This window comes from Myripristis murdjan, chromosome 9 (assembly GCF_902150065.1).
Source record: "Myripristis murdjan chromosome 9, fMyrMur1.1, whole genome shotgun sequence".
NCBI classification, from domain to species: Eukaryota; Metazoa; Chordata; class Actinopteri; order Holocentriformes; family Holocentridae; genus Myripristis; species Myripristis murdjan.
The window spans coordinates 27,175,158-27,192,866 of NC_043988.1; the positions used below are offsets into that span (position 1 = coordinate 27,175,158).

Genomic DNA, 17,709 nt, shown 5'->3' on the forward strand with positions numbered 1-17,709 from the left:
TAACACCAAAGCATCAAATATGTTGCCAAAACCAAAACAAATAGCACTTGTGCTGCCTCACATCTTGTCATAATTACCATTTAATAGTTATGCTAATGATTCTTAATTAGACCAAATATTGCATTTATTACCAAATACGTCAACATCCTTGTCCTTGCCTGACACATCCGCAGATTTAATATGATTTGAACTCTGTATCTTCAAGCATTAAGGAGTTATAGTTTTAAGAGAATCAATTTTTCCACATTAATATGCAAATTTATGCAGGAAAATGCACCAAAACCTAATCAGAGCATCTCCCCTACAGGGCGAACCTGTGGTTTAAGTATGAGGTGCCACATATTTCGTATATTCTTCTCGAGTTGTTCATGTGTTGACAAATATGTCAGCACATGAACACGCCATGACAACATTGTGGTCCGCTCCCTTGTGTTAGATACATAATTAAAAGTAGATTTAGGTATTCATTTACACATTCATTGTGCAGCTGTAATGTGGGATACATGCAGGGTGAATTCATGACACGGGACATTTTTCTCCTCAAAAAGCTGTACCTGCTCACTTCTGCCACAACGTGTCCAAAGTGATAAATGATAAATCATAGATGCACGATAAATACATGAGGCGAGGGTTTTACAATGGTGACCTCAGGAGTTTTGAACAACAACTTGTAATTAATCTTTCTTTTAAGGTTCAGAGTTTGCAGAAAATGTGAAAGAAAGTTGCAGGTTTACCCGTCCATCATCTTCCTCATTCCACTTGAACCATAAGACACTGCAAAAAAGAGAAAAAAAAATACCGTTGGATATTTGGTAATAACAGACTAGCGACCTGTACAGGGTGTTTCCTTGCCCAGTGCATGCTGGGATAGATTCTAGTCTCCCACGACCTTGAACAGGAATGAGCATGAATGGAAAATGGATGGATGTTCTGTAATAGAAACATCAGAATAGAAGAAATCTTCCTGCAAAAGAGCATCACATACACACATGCTAACACACGCACACACACACACACACACACACACACACACACATGCGTGCACACACACTTCATCTTCATTATAGAATTCCCACTACCCTGTCTCTCTCACCCACTCAAACACACACACACACACACACACACACACACACACACACACACACACTGCATTAATACTTTTCACCTTCACCTAGCCTCATTCACTCTTTCTCCCACACTCACTCACACACACACACACACACACACACACACGCTACTGTATCTAAAAAACATGTATTGCAGCATTCAGTGTCTTGTGAATTAGAGGGGGAAATCATTATTGGGAGTCTAAATACGGCAGCGATATTAATCTGCTTTATATAACTCATAACCGTCTCACTGTGGGAAGATCCTCACCTCGGCGCTCTGAATGGGACCGGGGATCAATTGCATCTCCATCCAAGATATTGAAGAGCGCTGAAGAACCTTCACCTGGGAGTGTTTCCCCGTCTTAATCAGCCTCTCCAGGGAGCCGGGGTATTTTCATGGGCCTCTAATATCTTCGCCGGTGCTAATAAGCGAGCTGCTAGCAGCATCTGATTAAACTGAAATGGAAACACTAAATATTGTTTTTGAGGTGTTAGCTGAGGCAAAGGACAATAATACCCCATATTACAGTTGTTTGTTGATTGCTTACACACTATAACCGGGCCTATTAACTAAACATCCAGACCCATAACGCCATCTACCAAAAGAGAGACCCATTTCCCAAAACTATGAATGTTATTCCCCTGTTTTCGCACATGTGCCAAAATTGTGGAGCTTTTTTTTTGTGAACAACTCTGCACACAAATCCATTCATTTGTCACGGGCTGCGTCAAGTGTTCATTTAGAAAGTGCTGGCAGTCGATATCATTACAGGAACAACTTGAACCAGCTAACACACAATCCTCCAGGTGGAAACACTGCCAGCCAAACTGTTCACACACCAGTCGGCATCTCAGAATGGATCTGCTGGTTTTCGTCACATAGACATAGATTTTATAGATTTTATGGGTTCATTGCTATGACCGAGAGACTCACCAGTGATCCTGTCTTTGCCATTTGTAAAGTGATCCTATTACAGTATTTTAGGCATATTGTAATGTCTTTGGTTACAGGAATAAACCCATAAAGCCTACCTTAAGTGTCTTAGACCAGAGGGGGCCAGCGCAACCACAGCAGTCAACATTTCGGGGATAATGTCAGTATTCTATTTATGCACTTTAATTGGACTCTTTTATTCTATTTATGCACTTTAAACATTGAATGAATGAATGAATGAATGAATGAATGTTTATTTCGGTCATTTTCAAGCGGCAGAAATCAAATATACCTATGAATAAACAAATACTTATGCACAAATATTTAAACAATAAATAATATTTCATTTCATTTCAGTGGAAAACCAAACCAAATATATAATATATACATTTTTAGGCTCACATTTATGTTCTTTATTGATTGATTGAATGGCTGTATGTACTGTTTGTCCTTTATGGTGTATGTATTTTATGGTATATGTATTATGTATATTATGAGCTATGGGATACAGAGAATTTCCCTGAGGGGATGAATAAAGTATCTATCTATCTATCTCTCTATCTATCTTTACACCAGGCTGCTCTGATTCGCAACTGGTTCACTAACAACCTACAATTCTGCAACATCTCTCTCCCTGCATATTTTCTGTTCCTAGGAGGAAAAAAGGAGAATATTCCTAGAAAGACGTTTGGACTTTTTTTTTTTTTTTTTTTTCAACATGGTGGTGGAAGGTCTATTACCAAAGCCCTTCAATCTGTGTTCACCTCCTCCAGGCCACGGAAAATGCTTGTTTACACGGGGGGTGGATAAGGCATGAAGAGCTTTCACCCTCCGCCTGTGATGTTGATGAGTATCTCTGGCCTGACCCGGCCCAGTGACAGGATGGAGATGCAGAATAAATGTCATTTCTTTCTTCATGTACATTTTTTTTTTTTTTTTATTAGTTTATGTTTGTAAGTACATGGAAATTATTATACTGATCTATATGGTCTGTCAGATGCTGATATTTATGGTATATTTACTTTTTTCCACACAATTTGAATTTATTGTACCACAGTCCAAATTTTGAAAATGAATACTTGCATTTTGTATTTATGTTGTGTTCATCATGCAAAGGGTTGTTTCGTGAAGGTGTGTGTGTGTGTTGGTTAGATATTAAATTACATGGTTTTTGAGTGGATCATTTTGGTTTGACATGGCCCTTTGAGGTGTGTGAAGATAAGTGTGCAGTTTTGCATTTATGTTTTGAGGAAAAAAAATACTGTAATCTGCCAGTGTTTTAGGTGCTAAGTCAACAATTTTCTTTCTTCCCGGGTTAAATATCAAAAATAGGAGAACATCATGTTTCGTAGTGTTGTGCTTTTGTCCCACTCTACATGATCAGATTGAATAGACTGCCGCTCCTCTTCCCTTCCCTTCCACCACTGCTCAATGCACTGCAGTTTTCAAACTAATGGAGTAGCAAAGTGTTACTGAAACTGGGAGCACCATCATGCACTGAAGACTGAGTAAATGGCTGGAAAATTTGATTGCAGATATTGATTCAGGGTTAATTTTAGCAGGATGGTTCCACTAAACCGACCTGCAATTTTCACCGTACAGTTTAAGGTTAGTTTAGAGGTGACAGTGGTGTGACCTTGCTTAAACTAGTCGAGTTCAAGTTCAAGTTTATTTAGAGCCCATAATCATTTTTTACAGTCTCAAAGGGCTTTACATGCCCACACATTTGCTACAAACACAGGATGACACCACCTGACTTAATCCTCATGGCAGGCAAGAAAAAACTCCCTAAACAACACAGATGAAATGGCGAAAAAGGAAGAAATCTTGAGAGGGACAACGGAGAGGAGACTTCCTCCCTCCCTGGCCAGACAGGTGTGCAATAGGTGTCGACCGGTAAGGAAATTACCAAAGCAGCGCTGCCCAGTTACAAAAGAGAACATAGTAGGCAAAGCAAAGACAACAAAAGCAGCAGGAGGCCTCGACCGAGGCAGGCGACACAGCCACAGCACAAGATAATGACCAGCCACAGAGCCGCCACAACAGCCAGGATGTGGGGGGATGAGGAGGATAGGAGGGATGAAGAGGCTGAGGAGGACAAGGAGGACACAGGGGACAAGGGGAATGGAGGAGGGTGAGGGTCACACCTGAGAGGAAGACAGTCTCACTCTCACACGAGGCATGCATACTCATCAGCATGAGACACACACAGAGGATGAATTGGGGGGGGGGGGGGGGGGGGGGGGGGGGGGGGGGGGACATTACAGAGGCAGCCAAGAATGAATAAAGCAAAGAGAGAACACAACAACGAATGAATAAAGAACAAAAAATCTCTGGACACCTTCAGCCTTAGGCTCCAAATGGCTAATGAATAAATAAATAAAATAAATTCTCATTTCCCGGCATGCTACAAATTACAAATTTGCAGCAGACAAGCTCTCTGTCCTGTATCTATGAACATGAATTTTCATTCATGGACATTTAATCTATGTCTGCTTCCACTGATTTGGATGCTGAGCAGGTATAGGTGCACATAAATGATCAAGGATATTGTTTCCATATCGGATATTCTCTGACAGTAAATTAAACAAATATATTATAACAACATATATGGGATATGCATATTTCATCATATCAAAGGGGGTGTATGTTTGGTTCATATGTATGCTGTATATATATAACACATATAGCAGCATTTCTTTCATACAGGGGCATTTATGTTCACATATGATTTTCTGTATGAGCATCAAGGAGTGTTAATTTACGCCTTCATTTTCATGCCCAGAGTAGCTTGTCTGAGCCAAGAGGACATCAAGCATGAAGGATAACAAGACGCAGTGCAAGGAAAACAAAACTGCTGACTTGATTGGTATTTGGGAGGACAGCTCAATTCATTCAGGTGCATTTATAAGTGAAATGTGTTAGAAACAAGTGGGAGACGTGTCGGTGAAATAAGGGGTTGTACTTTTTTTGTGGTTTTGGTGTCACTATTAGTTCATATTGTTATCAGACAAGAACAGTCATTCACTTTAGGGCTGAGCATGAAAGCCTGCAATGTGAACGTTGCCATATTAAAAATTCCCCCCATCCCTTCCTTCTTGAATTTATCTTCTGTCTCTGTGTTTCTGTCATTCTCACATCTGTTTGTCTACCTTGGTGTCAGTCTCTGTCTCTACACACACACACACACACACACACACACAAACACACAAACCCAAAAACACAGCAACAGAAACACACATCCTACAGCTTCCTCTTTCCTTCTCAATGACCTGCTGTGAATTTATCCTCACCCTTCTCTCTCTAGGATTACGCTGAAGGCCGTCCACTCCATTTGGTTGCCCAAAAACCCAGGCACAGGTGCAGCTTTAATTGGCCCAGAAATAGCCAAGGATACTGGGCTGGATCTAGCAGGGCGAGGAGAAGAGGGGGAAGGGTAGGTTGAGGGGGAGGTGGGTTTAAGGTTTTTCCATGATTTTTATGTTTAACACTAATGATTCTAGGGCTGATGGTGAGAATGGAGTTGTGTGCGATGGGTTGAATTGGCTACCATTACCGCTTAGACAAGCACTGATGCTAATCTAATGGCAGCCATTCACTCTCGAATGTGAGCTGAAACCAGAAATCAGGCCAAAACCAGACACTTTATGGTTGCAGTGCTCACTGGCAAACACACATACCTAGTAGAACATGAGTTAAGACATTTTCCAAATCCTTATGCTGCATTCACATGGTGTCAGCATGCGACCAACAGCAAAGCGGATATTCAGCACTTGTGGGAATGCCACCTGCTGCGCCTGGAGACAGAACTTGGCAAGGAAAGCTGAATTTTCCCAACTTTTGCCTACTTACACCACAGGTAAACACAAACGTGATGTGGAGAATCTAGCAACATAGATGCACCCACATTCATTTGCCACCCTTTACTTCTTGTCTCTTCTGCCAACACAAATAGAGTTTAACAAGCACAAGCTCTCTGCTTCTGACTGTCCATTTCGCAGTCTGGAAGGAAGAGATGTTTTGCCAAACTCGGGTTTGGCTGCACTTTTCCAGTTACTTGCTTGGAGTTTTATTTATGCAAAATATATAACCTACTTGATATACTATAAAAACAGACAATCATACAGTGCTGCTTCCTATATAAGGCAACAAGATGGCGATTTGCCTTTTCAGTTGAATGACATGCCTCAATGCCAACTTGTATGGCATTTTTCAGGCCATAAAGTACACAAAAATAGGGTTTACTTTTTATTTTAGCATATATCCAGTCCACAAAGGAGGGATTCTTTCACGAACTCTTTCTTCGCTCAAAGACCAACAACTGGCTGACCAGGTGACTTAAGGACGGAAAGATGACGCACTGGATCTCAGACTAACTGGCTGGCTAACAGAAAACAGACTGCCTGAATAAAAAAAAAAAAAAAAAAAAAAAAAAAAAAAAAAAACTGCCTGCATGACTGAGTGACTGAGTAACAGAGTGGCTGATTAACTAGCTGGCTGATAGAATAATCACACATAATCCTGCTGTCAATTATCCAATCACGTCCCATCAGCCCATTAATCAACTTAATTTGTTATCTGCACCAAACAAGCTCATAAACTATGCATATCTAATTAGAGACTGAAATGCTACCTGAAGTCCCTGAACAAAGACTGATGAACACAGTTGTGCTTGCATATGAACATGCTCACACATGCACGCACACACACACACACACACACACACACACACACACACACAGACTTCCTCTGTGTGTATAGCTCCCTGTATTTCTCTGTAGTGTACACCACGTAACATCACGGTGTCAGTATTTTACATTTCGTATTGAAAGAGCAATAGCAGCCCAGTTGCTGGGAAAAAATGTTGGCATTTTATGTTTCTACCAAGGATGCATTGAAATGTCATGTTTTCAAGTTTCGTGACGTAGTATAAAGCTGGGGACACACGCCGTGCTGGGAGGTAGGTGGGGTACATGGTGGATGGCACAATCAACAGGAAGTTGCCTCTGCAGACTGGGGTTTGCGTCCTGTTTCAAGCAAGAGCTGCGTTTGTTTTTCACTAATGTTGGCTTGGAACAGGATTCAAACCCCTTACTGATGAATTATAAACTCAAAAAGACAGGACATTGACCACCATGACCCTCAAGTCACGGTGGTGAATTACACTGGTATGTGTTTTCTGTAGCTGGAAACTCTGCTCTACCAACTGTTTTGGTGCATAAACAACTGTAATTTTGCGGTCCTATTCCAGTTTTAAGCTCGAACTGGTTCATGAAATAATCAAACTTACAGGGAATTACAGACTTTTGTGTCAACGGCTGATTAACCCTTTGGCGCATAGCGGTCACTACAGTGGACAGCTGTTTAAAAGTCATTTTCTCCTAAATGCAATGGTTTCTATGGTGGAATTGCATATCAGCTGTTAGAATGCTCTCTGCTGCTCCCCCCCATTGAGGTTTATGCAGAGACTGTGGATTCTTGTTGCTGAAAACATATTAATACTAGCATCATGACATGGTAATACCAGTCCTGCATCCTTAAAGAAGTATGGAGACTCACAAAAGTGTTCATGCCCTAAGAAGAGTAAAAACACATAAGAAAAAAATCTTGACTCAGGCTTTTATAATTCATGCATCAAAGGGTTAAAAAAAAAAAAAAAAAAAAAAAAAATCACCTCAGACCCTGTAGGGGAGAGTGGGGTAAGTAGTGCCAATTTTTACTTAAAGTGCCTTTAAAGCGAGGGGATTACAGTAATGCCTCCAACTAAAATATGCACATATAGTTTAGGATGTTGTGCATCCCTGGGAACAATCACTTTGGATCTTATACAAACTGTTTGAGAAATATAGCTTTCGAAAAAAAAGTGGTTTTGTGGCACAACTTGCCCCCGGTGCAGGGTAAATTGTGCCATTAGAGAGAATACACTGGGGTAAATTGTGCCATTGATAACTGAAGTAAAACAGATCATTTTAATCTCACAAATGATAATGCTATATAAAAGCAAAGCAAATTCAATACAAAATTATTTATTTAACATTTATTTATTATTTTAACAAGATCACAGGCCACTTTTCTATAACAAGGCATAGCGCCACATGAACACATACCCAGAACAAAATAAAAATTCAAAAATGAGCACCTGCAAATCATCTTCATCTCAATCTGAATAGTTTTAGTGATCAAAGGTAAGAAGACAATGTACAATAACAATAAAATACAATAAAGTAATATATAGTATATAATCACAAGTTGTGCTACTGGCACAACTTACCCCAAGGCCCTTTGGCACAAATTACCCCAAGCCCACCATTTTGAAAAAAAATGCATCCCTCAGCTGTTTTGAGCTAACATCATGCTAACTGTATAGACTCATGGTGTAGCTTACTAAAGTACTAAAACCTGTGTGAACTGTTTTCAAAGTTTTCTATAATTGTTCAAACACAGCAATCAAAAAACCTTGATCATAGAAATTTTACTTTGGAGGGCAAAAAAATGTTTTTTGAACTTAAATGTGCTTACCTCTCAAGCCATGTGTCTCCCTTCTTTGCAGGATCAGTGAAATGGATGCTGCTTCAAAAATATGTGGTCACATGACCAACTTCTTCTATGGTTTTCTAGATAACAGGGGTGGCACTACTTGCCCCTTGGCACAAATTACCCCACTCTCCCCTACGCATAATCAAACCCAAAATCAAACCCAAAATTGAGTTTGTTGACAATCTGGCAGCTTAGAGTTTGCAGTTGACATGCAACAATACAACAACACATAATGACCATAAAAAGATGAAGTACAGAAACACTGGCGAGTGAAACAAAACAGTTCATTGGAGGACGGCTGTAATTTACGACTGAGTTGTGTTGATCTGCGTGTGTTTGTGTGTGTGTTCTGTTTAATCCGAGCTGTTGTGTTTCACTGTGCCGATTTTGTACTTGACTCAGGAGCATGAGTACCACCAGCGTCCCCATGGTACTCCACTGGCAAGGAGCACACACACACACACACACATACACACACAGCCAGACGAAATGTCCTGTCCCAGGGGTGTGTGTTTCCTGTTGAGGGGGATTATACAGGGAGGTAACTAGCTCTCTCTCTCTCTCTCTCTCTCTCTCTCTTTCCCCCCTCGCTCTCTCTCTCACACACACACTCAATAACAATATCATTCACTGAATATTCATAACAAGCTGTTGCACTCCTGGTCAGGGTCCAAGTCTGTGTGTGTTCGTGCATGTGTGTGTCTGCGTGTGCGTGTGTGTGTGTGTGTGTGTGTGTGTGCGACTTAGGTAAATAAATGGATAAACAGGTAAACACTTATTCCCCTTTTTCTCTTTTTTGTTCATTCTTACCCCATCTCTCTTTCTCTCTCTCTCTCTCTCTCTCTCTCTCTCTCTCACCGATACACATGCACACACACACACACACACACACACACACACACACACACACATAGATAGAGCAAGAGAGAAAAAGGGTGTGTGAGAGAGAGACAGAGATAGAGTCATTGATAGAGAGAATGAGTCTGAGATTGGAATAGATAGATAAAGTTGTGTGAGGCTGTGTGTGTGTGTGTGTGTGTGTGTGTGTGTGTGTGTGTGCAATACATACACTCTATCTCTCACTCCCCTCCTCTCTCTCACACACACTCACACACACACACACACAGGCTCAACGCACTGAAAAATATAGAGATGGCAAAGATAGGTAATTGTTGGAGAATAATTCAGGAGTCAACTCATTTTTATACACTGATATAAATCTGGATTATATAAATTCATAGCAATTTGAATAAAACTTGTGCAATTTGTATGAGGATAAGGTGTTTTAAGAGCTAAAAGGACTGAAAATCAAATTAAAAAATCAAATTGGTTTGGGTTCATGAGGAGGATATGATGTATTACGATGACCACTGACTCGGTCATTTCACTCACCTTTTTATTTCCAACTCCACTGTTTGAGAGAAATTGAGAGAAGAGGAAGTAGCAGTAGGAAGAAAACAAATCTAAGGACAAAGACAGAAACTGCATTTTGTGTGCTTGTCTGTGTGTGTGTTTGCATGTAGACATCTGTGCATGTGTGTGTGACGGTCCAGTCGGCTTCAGGCAGCAGCTTGCTTGCTCCAGATGCGGCGGGTTACCGGCTCTTACTGGAGGATTACCGGCTCAGTCTGTGCCAGGACGCTCCAGCAGGTAGCGACCTTGTCAGCGGCGAATGTGTTGCAGATGACAGACAGCTCTGTCTTACTCCAGTAAACATCGTACCTGACGACAACAACAGCAGGAGCACAACAAATAATAAAGGTGGTGAAGGTCTTACTTGGACTGGCAAAGAACTTTTATGAAAACCAATTTCTGTGATGTCCTGTCAAAAATAAATTTAAAAAAATGAAAGGAAGATCAATAATTTTTCACAATTATTAGTTCTGTGGAGACAAATAGAAACCTTTAAAAATAAAAATGCTTTGAAAAATGCACAGAATGAAGTGCTTGCCAAAGTTATGGCTTTTTTCCCTTCTGTGATTCAATGGCCTGTTCAGGGGGAACTTGAAAAAATGTGTATTAACTTGTATTTCTAGACACATTCTGCTGTTTGGTGCTGGTGTATTTTCTTCAGCTCCTTCAGCAAGAAGAAAATCATGTCCTCAAGAAAATAAATGGTAAATGTCAGGTTTTGGTGTCAGAATCAAAAACTCTCTCCACACTCGCCATTTTGCACAGACAATTTGACAATTGTACAGGGAGAACGCTATCACAGAAGATGATATTTAACAACTTCCCCACCAGGAGCAGCCTCTGTAATCCATAAAGGATGTGACATTCACTTTTAATGACTGGAATATGGCTGTCACTCCTCATTTTAGTGCTTAATCTGGTCAAGCTCAGACTCAGGATGATAATGTGAGTGACAGCAAGTTGTATGAAGTGCATGAAACAGGTAACGAACACCGAAGGTAACTATGAAAATGAGCTTGGCTGTGTGTGTGTGTTTATGTGTGTGTGTGTGTGTGTGTGTGTGTGTGTGTGTGATAAAACGTAAAGTACAGGAATCCTGTCCAGGCTTAAAAATATGGTGTGTGTACAACCCTGTTCCATGGCAGTTTGTGCAAAATCACAAAATTTAATCTATAGATGTGTGTGCCTAGACACAAATTGGCAATTTTTTTTCATGCACATGCACACAAAACTGTGTCATCTTTGTGTCATTAATACAATTTTTCCTTTGTAAGAAATTGCTAAATTCCAGTAGCTTTTGCAAACAAAACAGTTTAGTTAAGATTAGAAAAAGGCATTGGTTAAGGCTAAAGAAAGATAATGGTTAAGGTTATGAAACTTTAAGCCTCTGTAACATAACTGTAACATAACTGGAAACTAACAATAGAATAATGGAGCTGTGCTGATTGACCCATCTGCCACCCACCTTCCTCCTAATGTGAACTTTCTCGCTCTTCATACCATCTCACAGCATGTGGTGCGGGCACAAAACATATTTCCAATTAAAATACATCACTTTGAATGTCATGCTGTCACAATGAAATGTGTGCAGGGACACACGTCTGCAGATTTCATGACTATTGCACAAAATACCGTGAGACTGGGCTGGTATGTATAGACAGAGAGCATGAGTGATTTCAGTTAACAACTTCAGCTGACAAGCTGCTGTTGGGAATGGGGTCTAACTGAAGCAAAAATAGCTGAATCAGTTTAGGAAAAATGACTCCTGACATGTTCTCCAATTGATGATATATAACGCTGTGACAGTATGTGACTCAGTACAATCCTTATCGACTGAACGCCGTCACCCATGACAACAGCTGGCTGTCCTGCATAAGTCAACGAGAAGGCTTTCATTTCACCGAGGAGCTCCAAATACTTTTAGCCCTGACCCCAAATACTGTATTTAATACAGTATTTGTCTCAGTCACTTCTGTTTGTGTGTGTGTGTGTGTGTTTGTGAGAGAGAGGTGTGGGTGATGTGTCACCAAGGGCAGAATGGCAGATGGCAGAGAAAGCAGGGCCACAGGCACCGCTGTGTACTCGCATAGAAATACACAAACAGGCACATGCATGTACGCACACACACACACACACACACACACACACACACACACAACCTCTGGACAACTGCTGTGTTTGTTGATTGTGTTAGCAGTATGCTACGTGCATTTAAAAAATCAAATCAAATCAAATCAAATCAAATCAGATCAAATCTTTTATCGCATAAAGATAATTTTGTTCTTCAGGCAAAGATGAAAGCACATGACAAATTGCTAATTCATATATCATACAAAACAAAGGGAGTGAATAACTTGATATGGGAGCAAAAAAAAAAAAAAAAGGTTAAAGGAATTAAAGGAATAAAACAGAACAAAAAGTTTTTTTAAGAGGCACACAAGGTTAAATCATAACATTACAATTATATTAACATATAATGTAATGCAATTTTAAACTTCAGCAATTAAAAAAAATAAAAATAAATAAAAAATACTGCCAAACTCTATACACACCCATTTACCCCTGTGTCAATATGAACACACACACACAAAAAAAAATCCAACTAGGGCATTTTTAAAAAAAATAAGAAATAACACCAAAGCAACATCTGGTGGCTGGCACCTTGTTTTCTGTGACAGCCTGACGAGGCGCGACCAGACACCACGGTAACAACAGACACCGACACCTCGTTAGGCCCTCGTTAAGCTCGTTAAGGCCCCGCTCATTATGTTTTGTGTTAATGAGGCTGCTTGGAGGTGACTGAGCTGTGGAGGGATGGGAATGTGTCGGGTGGCTTGCGACTGCAACAAGCCAAAACATGGCCTCAGGGAAAGAGAGTGAGTGAGAGAGAGAGAGAGAGAGTGAGAGAAAGAGAGAGATGGGACGAGTGAAGAGAGAGATGGGAGGATAAAAACCAAAGTGAGATGAAAATGAATTGCAGGTAGACAGTTTTGTAGTTTTTGGTGCTATATAGCAACTCAAATGAAAGAACATGGCTTAACACTGCCAAGGTTGAGCCTTTTGTACATTTCATTGTACCTTTCATATATATAAATATATGTGTATATATGTGTATGTATGTATGTATGTGTACATGTGTACCCAAAGAAATGGCTGGGTCCCTAAAAAGGTCCTGTGAATGAGCCCTTGTAAATCTGTTGTACTCATATCAATGCCTGGAGGTCCAGGAGGGCTGGAGGCTGGAGGGTGGGCAGGTAGGTGGCTGGTGGTCATTGTGGAGTTAGGGTTAGAGTCATAAAGTAGGGGGCTAGTACTATGGGTCGCTAATAATGTGATTTGTTTTCTGCTCTGAATGCCAGAATGAAAAAATGTGAGGTGCAGGTAAACAGCAAAAGTAACTAAAGTTAAATTTTTGCCTGAGGTTTTACGTCTAAGTTTGAGCACTGGAGAAGGGGACATACGCAGGCAGTGCCTCTGCATTTCTTCTATTATAGGTGGAAAGGGGGTGGGCCTTCATGGGCCCTTCTAGCAGCTGGGCCATGTTGTAGCATCTGATTTAGATTGCACTGAACATTTGAGATGCATGTGTCATCCATTCATACATTTACATATTAGAGGATATCACAGCTTTGACGAGTATCTTCTAAAACTTATCTGATTTCTGCAAGAGTGAATGGCCACGGACCAAAATTCAGCACCATGGACAGCGCTCAAAATGCCATGTACAAAAAGACACCCTTGGCTTGGATGCTGGAAACTTGCAGAGAAGGGAAACTTGGTGAACTATTCTCAAGTGACTCTGAAAATGCTGTTCTTGAGCCAGGTATTAGGCAGTCAAGACAGGCACTTATACTTGCTGACATTTTTGAGTAAATGGTCATGGTTACACTAAAGCCAATGCATGCAACCAGAGTCATCCTTAGTTACATTGTACATGTGTTGATCAGACCTTGGATACATTTGATTAGAGTACATGATACAAAGCAAAATATCTTCATTCAATCAGTAAATGTTAAAGTTCACATTTCCCATCTCTGAAATGTCTCTGTCCAGTTTATAATCCTCTCTACTTACTTCTAAAAAATAAGCTGTTTTTGTGTGTGCATGTACATGTGTGTGTGTGTACCAGGAAGCCTCAAAATGTATCTTTTGTCGAAGGAAGAGCAGAAATGTGTGTGAATGAATTGTATATATGTACCTGTTTGCAAATGTGCTTGCCTCAAATTGCTCCTTGGGGGACGAAGAATGTATTTTGAACTGAGCTGAACTGAAAAATGAAAAGAGGTCAAGGCAGGAGATGAGAGGAGTGGAGAGGGAAGGATAACTGAGTGAATGAGGATGAACACTTCTCTTACAAAGAGAGAGAAAGAGAGTTTGAATGAAAAATAATTCAAGAGAAGATCTGCATACCTTGGGTGTTTGACAGTTTTTTTTTTTTTTTCCCATGACCTCCAGGTCCAGCATTTTTGGAAGTGTGGCTATTCATAGCACTTTGTATGAGTTTGTGCAGATATGTGTGAGTGTGCCTCTGTACAGATGTCTGCGTGCGTCTGTGTTTGTGAGTGTGTGCGTTCCTGTTTGCCCATGCCTCTCTGTGGCACGGGATAAGTGCTTTGTCGAGTGTTTTCTGTGAGTGTGTGTGTGTGTGTGTGTGTGTGTGTGTGTTTCTCTCTGTTTAGCGTGTCCCAATGTGTGGGTGAAGCTGAACAAATAAAGCTAGTTTCCTCTTTGATTGTGTTCACAGTGTCAAGCACTCAGTCTGTAATTAGCACACAAACAGACAGCCATCTGTCCAAACACGCAGCTCAAAACAACGCCCGTCCTGCTCACTTTCACCGCTATCACAGCATCCATCCATCTCGCTCTCGCTCTTATTTGCTCACTCTTTCTCTCCATCTGTCTCCCTGCCTCTCTCTACACCCCTGTCTCTCTCTCAGTGCTTTCTCATCTCCCTGCCTTTTGACTGTTTGCTCACGCTTTCTCTCCATCTGTCTGTCCGCTTCTCTTCTCCCCGATTCTCCGGCTTTTTCTCTCTCTCTCTGTCCCGGTCCAAATATTTGGAAATAGTGACAACTTTATACACAGCGTTGAGCCAGGGCTTAGAAGTGGATAGCTTGGTCCCTTTTTTCCTCTCAAGTTTTGGTGGGATTTGCTTGTGGTCGACATACTTGTTAAGTGATGAGAGCACCAATATCGTCTGATTGATCACGCCTTCCATGTTAACACTTCAGCATACACTCTTCTGAGGGATAGTAGGCAATTAGTAGTGAGAAGTCAGAAGACTGAGCTTTTAATGTGTTTTATGTCATAGTTTGTAGTAGTGTTAGTATTAGTAGTTTTATTAAAGTTATTTATTTATGTAGATTTTTTCTTGTTTTATTTTTATTATGTTATTATTTATTATTATTTCAACATTGTTTTTATTCTTGTGGTACATCATTTCTTACTTACTTTTGTATAGCATATTCTTGAAATTTGCCACATATGATGAAAAATGTATTCTTCTTTTTCTTCTTCTTCTTCATCTTCTACTTCTTCTTTTTGCCATCGTTTTCATTGTGCACGCTTTGGAAGACAAACCCCTAGCAGAATTCTGGCTAGTGTTGAACGCTCGTCTGCCTAAAGAGAATTTTGGTTTCTGGGAAACCATCGTTAACAGAAGCGATTCCAGAACCTGAATCCCAAAATGTAATCACAAAATCACTCCTTCTTAGGCAGGACCAGAGGCAGCCATTCAGGGGAATGTTCCAGGCAAGGGCTTAATTAAGGGGAATTTGACTCAAGCAAGTAATTAAACAGTTAATGTAGAGAGATGAAACTTGATACTGGCAGAAAAAACACAAACTGATTTGCAGAAAATGATGCATTTGCCTGCAAATTCCCCACAGCTGCCCTATCTTCATCCTCAGCCCACACTTCTGTACTACTATATAACATGCATACAGAATGTCATGTAGTTACAAGAAGTATTTTCTCTATTCTACATGATTTCAGTTCATTTTTTTTTATTATACAGGAAAGGAACTGACAGCAACATTACAGATGTTACAATTTAAAACTGGGCTGACTCACTTAACAACAGCTTGGAGCAGCTGCTTCCCGTTCTGCAGCACATAAAAGACAAAGTCGCATCACAATACAAAACAAAACAAAACAAAAACAATCACACAAACCAACCAAACAACAGACAAAGCATAACAGTCACACAGGCGCTGCAGGGGAGGGGACGGAGTGAATAAGATGTGAGCTGAAATCAGTGTTTGATTATTGTGCGGATAAAGGAATAATTACTTTAGCTTATTGTCGGTGTATTTTAATTGCTGACCCACTGTAAGTCACTGCAAGTATAAGATAAATGCTCAAAACATAATTTAATGCAAATGCAAATGGAAAGCAAAGCATTATGTTGAATTAGCACAGCGTGGTGTAGCTGCATCTACTGATTACTACCCCAGTCCCCATCTCAGGGGAAATGATCCAATATGACAACATTCTTAATTGAGAGTGGGCCAAAGTGTGTCTTAGCTGTGTGTGTGTGTGTGAGTGTGTGTGTGTGTGTGTGTGTGTGTGTGTGTGTGTTGTCGTGGGGGACAATCACACTGAAATGAGTGTAATTAAGTTGCCAGTTGCAGCAGGCTTCTGTTGAGAATTAATATTTACTAGCCTCCTGTGTGTGTGTGTGTGTGTATGTGTGTGTGTGTGTGTGTGTGTGTGTGTGGGTTTGGATGCGTGAGAATTAATAATAACATCCTCCTGAGTCACCCCCTGCAACCCTCTCACAGGTGGGACATAGCTCGGCCCCCTGGGTAATCTGCCCAGCAAATTGGATGTTTGTCTGAATTGCCATCCAGCTACTGTGTGTGTGTGTGTGTGTGTGTGTGTGTGTGTGTGTGTGTGTGTGTGAGAGAGTGAAAGTATAGTGTTACGATTTCAATACAGCGACACTGTAATGTATCTCTATATGAATGTGTGTGTGTGTTCTCACGCGCATCTATGTGTGTGGCTGCTTACAGTTAAGTGTATCCACCTGTATGTGTACACCTGTGACATGTTGAAATGAGCGATGTCTTTCTCACTGTGTGCATGTGTGTGTGTGTGTGTGTGTGTGTGTGTGTGTGTGTGTGCACCTGCATGTGCTGTAAATCTGAATTTATGCCTCTGTATCAGTCCGTCACAGCATCTTTGTGTAGCAACGCAGCAGGGGGGAGGTTTCTGGGTAAACATGGTGGAGCGGTTTGAGCAGTGTTTGTTGATACAGACATTTATAAGATCCTTCAAGAAGCTTTATAAAAATAGTAAAGTTACACCGACGTCATGGCTGAGAACAGGCCTGCATGTCCGTGCCTTTTCTTTGGTTTCGGTGCATCGTGCTTCGATCAGCGTGACGTTTAAATGACAGGCAGGTACAAAAACAAATGCTTTGGTGTTTCATCCGTGCATGTCGCTCACACACACACACACACACACACACACACACACACACACACAGATGTGGAGCCTCAATCTGTTATGGTGTCAGTGTTGTGCATGAACACGTTAACTGAACATCCCTCATTGAATGTTCCCATGTTTTTGGTCAACAGGGAACTGAAGTGATCCGTTTGCAACTAGAACATGAAGGAGTCTCATGAGCAAACCAGCTGACACATCCAATGGAGAAAAAGTTGAAGCATCCTACTAGTCTCGAGAAATGTTTACAAATGTATGGTGTTCACA

The 17,709-nt window shown here is 40.8% G+C and overlaps 1 protein-coding gene across 1 annotated transcript in view; it reads left to right on the forward strand.

The window, feature by feature from the left end:
* Positions 1 to 4,061: 4,061 nt before the first annotated feature.
* The window catches only part of LOC115364984 (transmembrane protein 132C), a 359,390-nt gene continuing 345,742 nt past the window's right edge, over positions 4,062 to 17,709 (forward strand). The window contains exons 1-4 of the mRNA XM_030059694.1: positions 4,062 to 4,177; positions 5,351 to 5,479; positions 8,983 to 9,010; positions 10,134 to 10,230. Coding sequence (XP_029915554.1) covers positions 4,062 to 4,177; positions 5,351 to 5,479; positions 8,983 to 9,010; positions 10,134 to 10,230 — 370 coding nt within the window. The remainder of the gene's footprint in view (positions 4,178 to 5,350; positions 5,480 to 8,982; positions 9,011 to 10,133; positions 10,231 to 17,709) is intronic.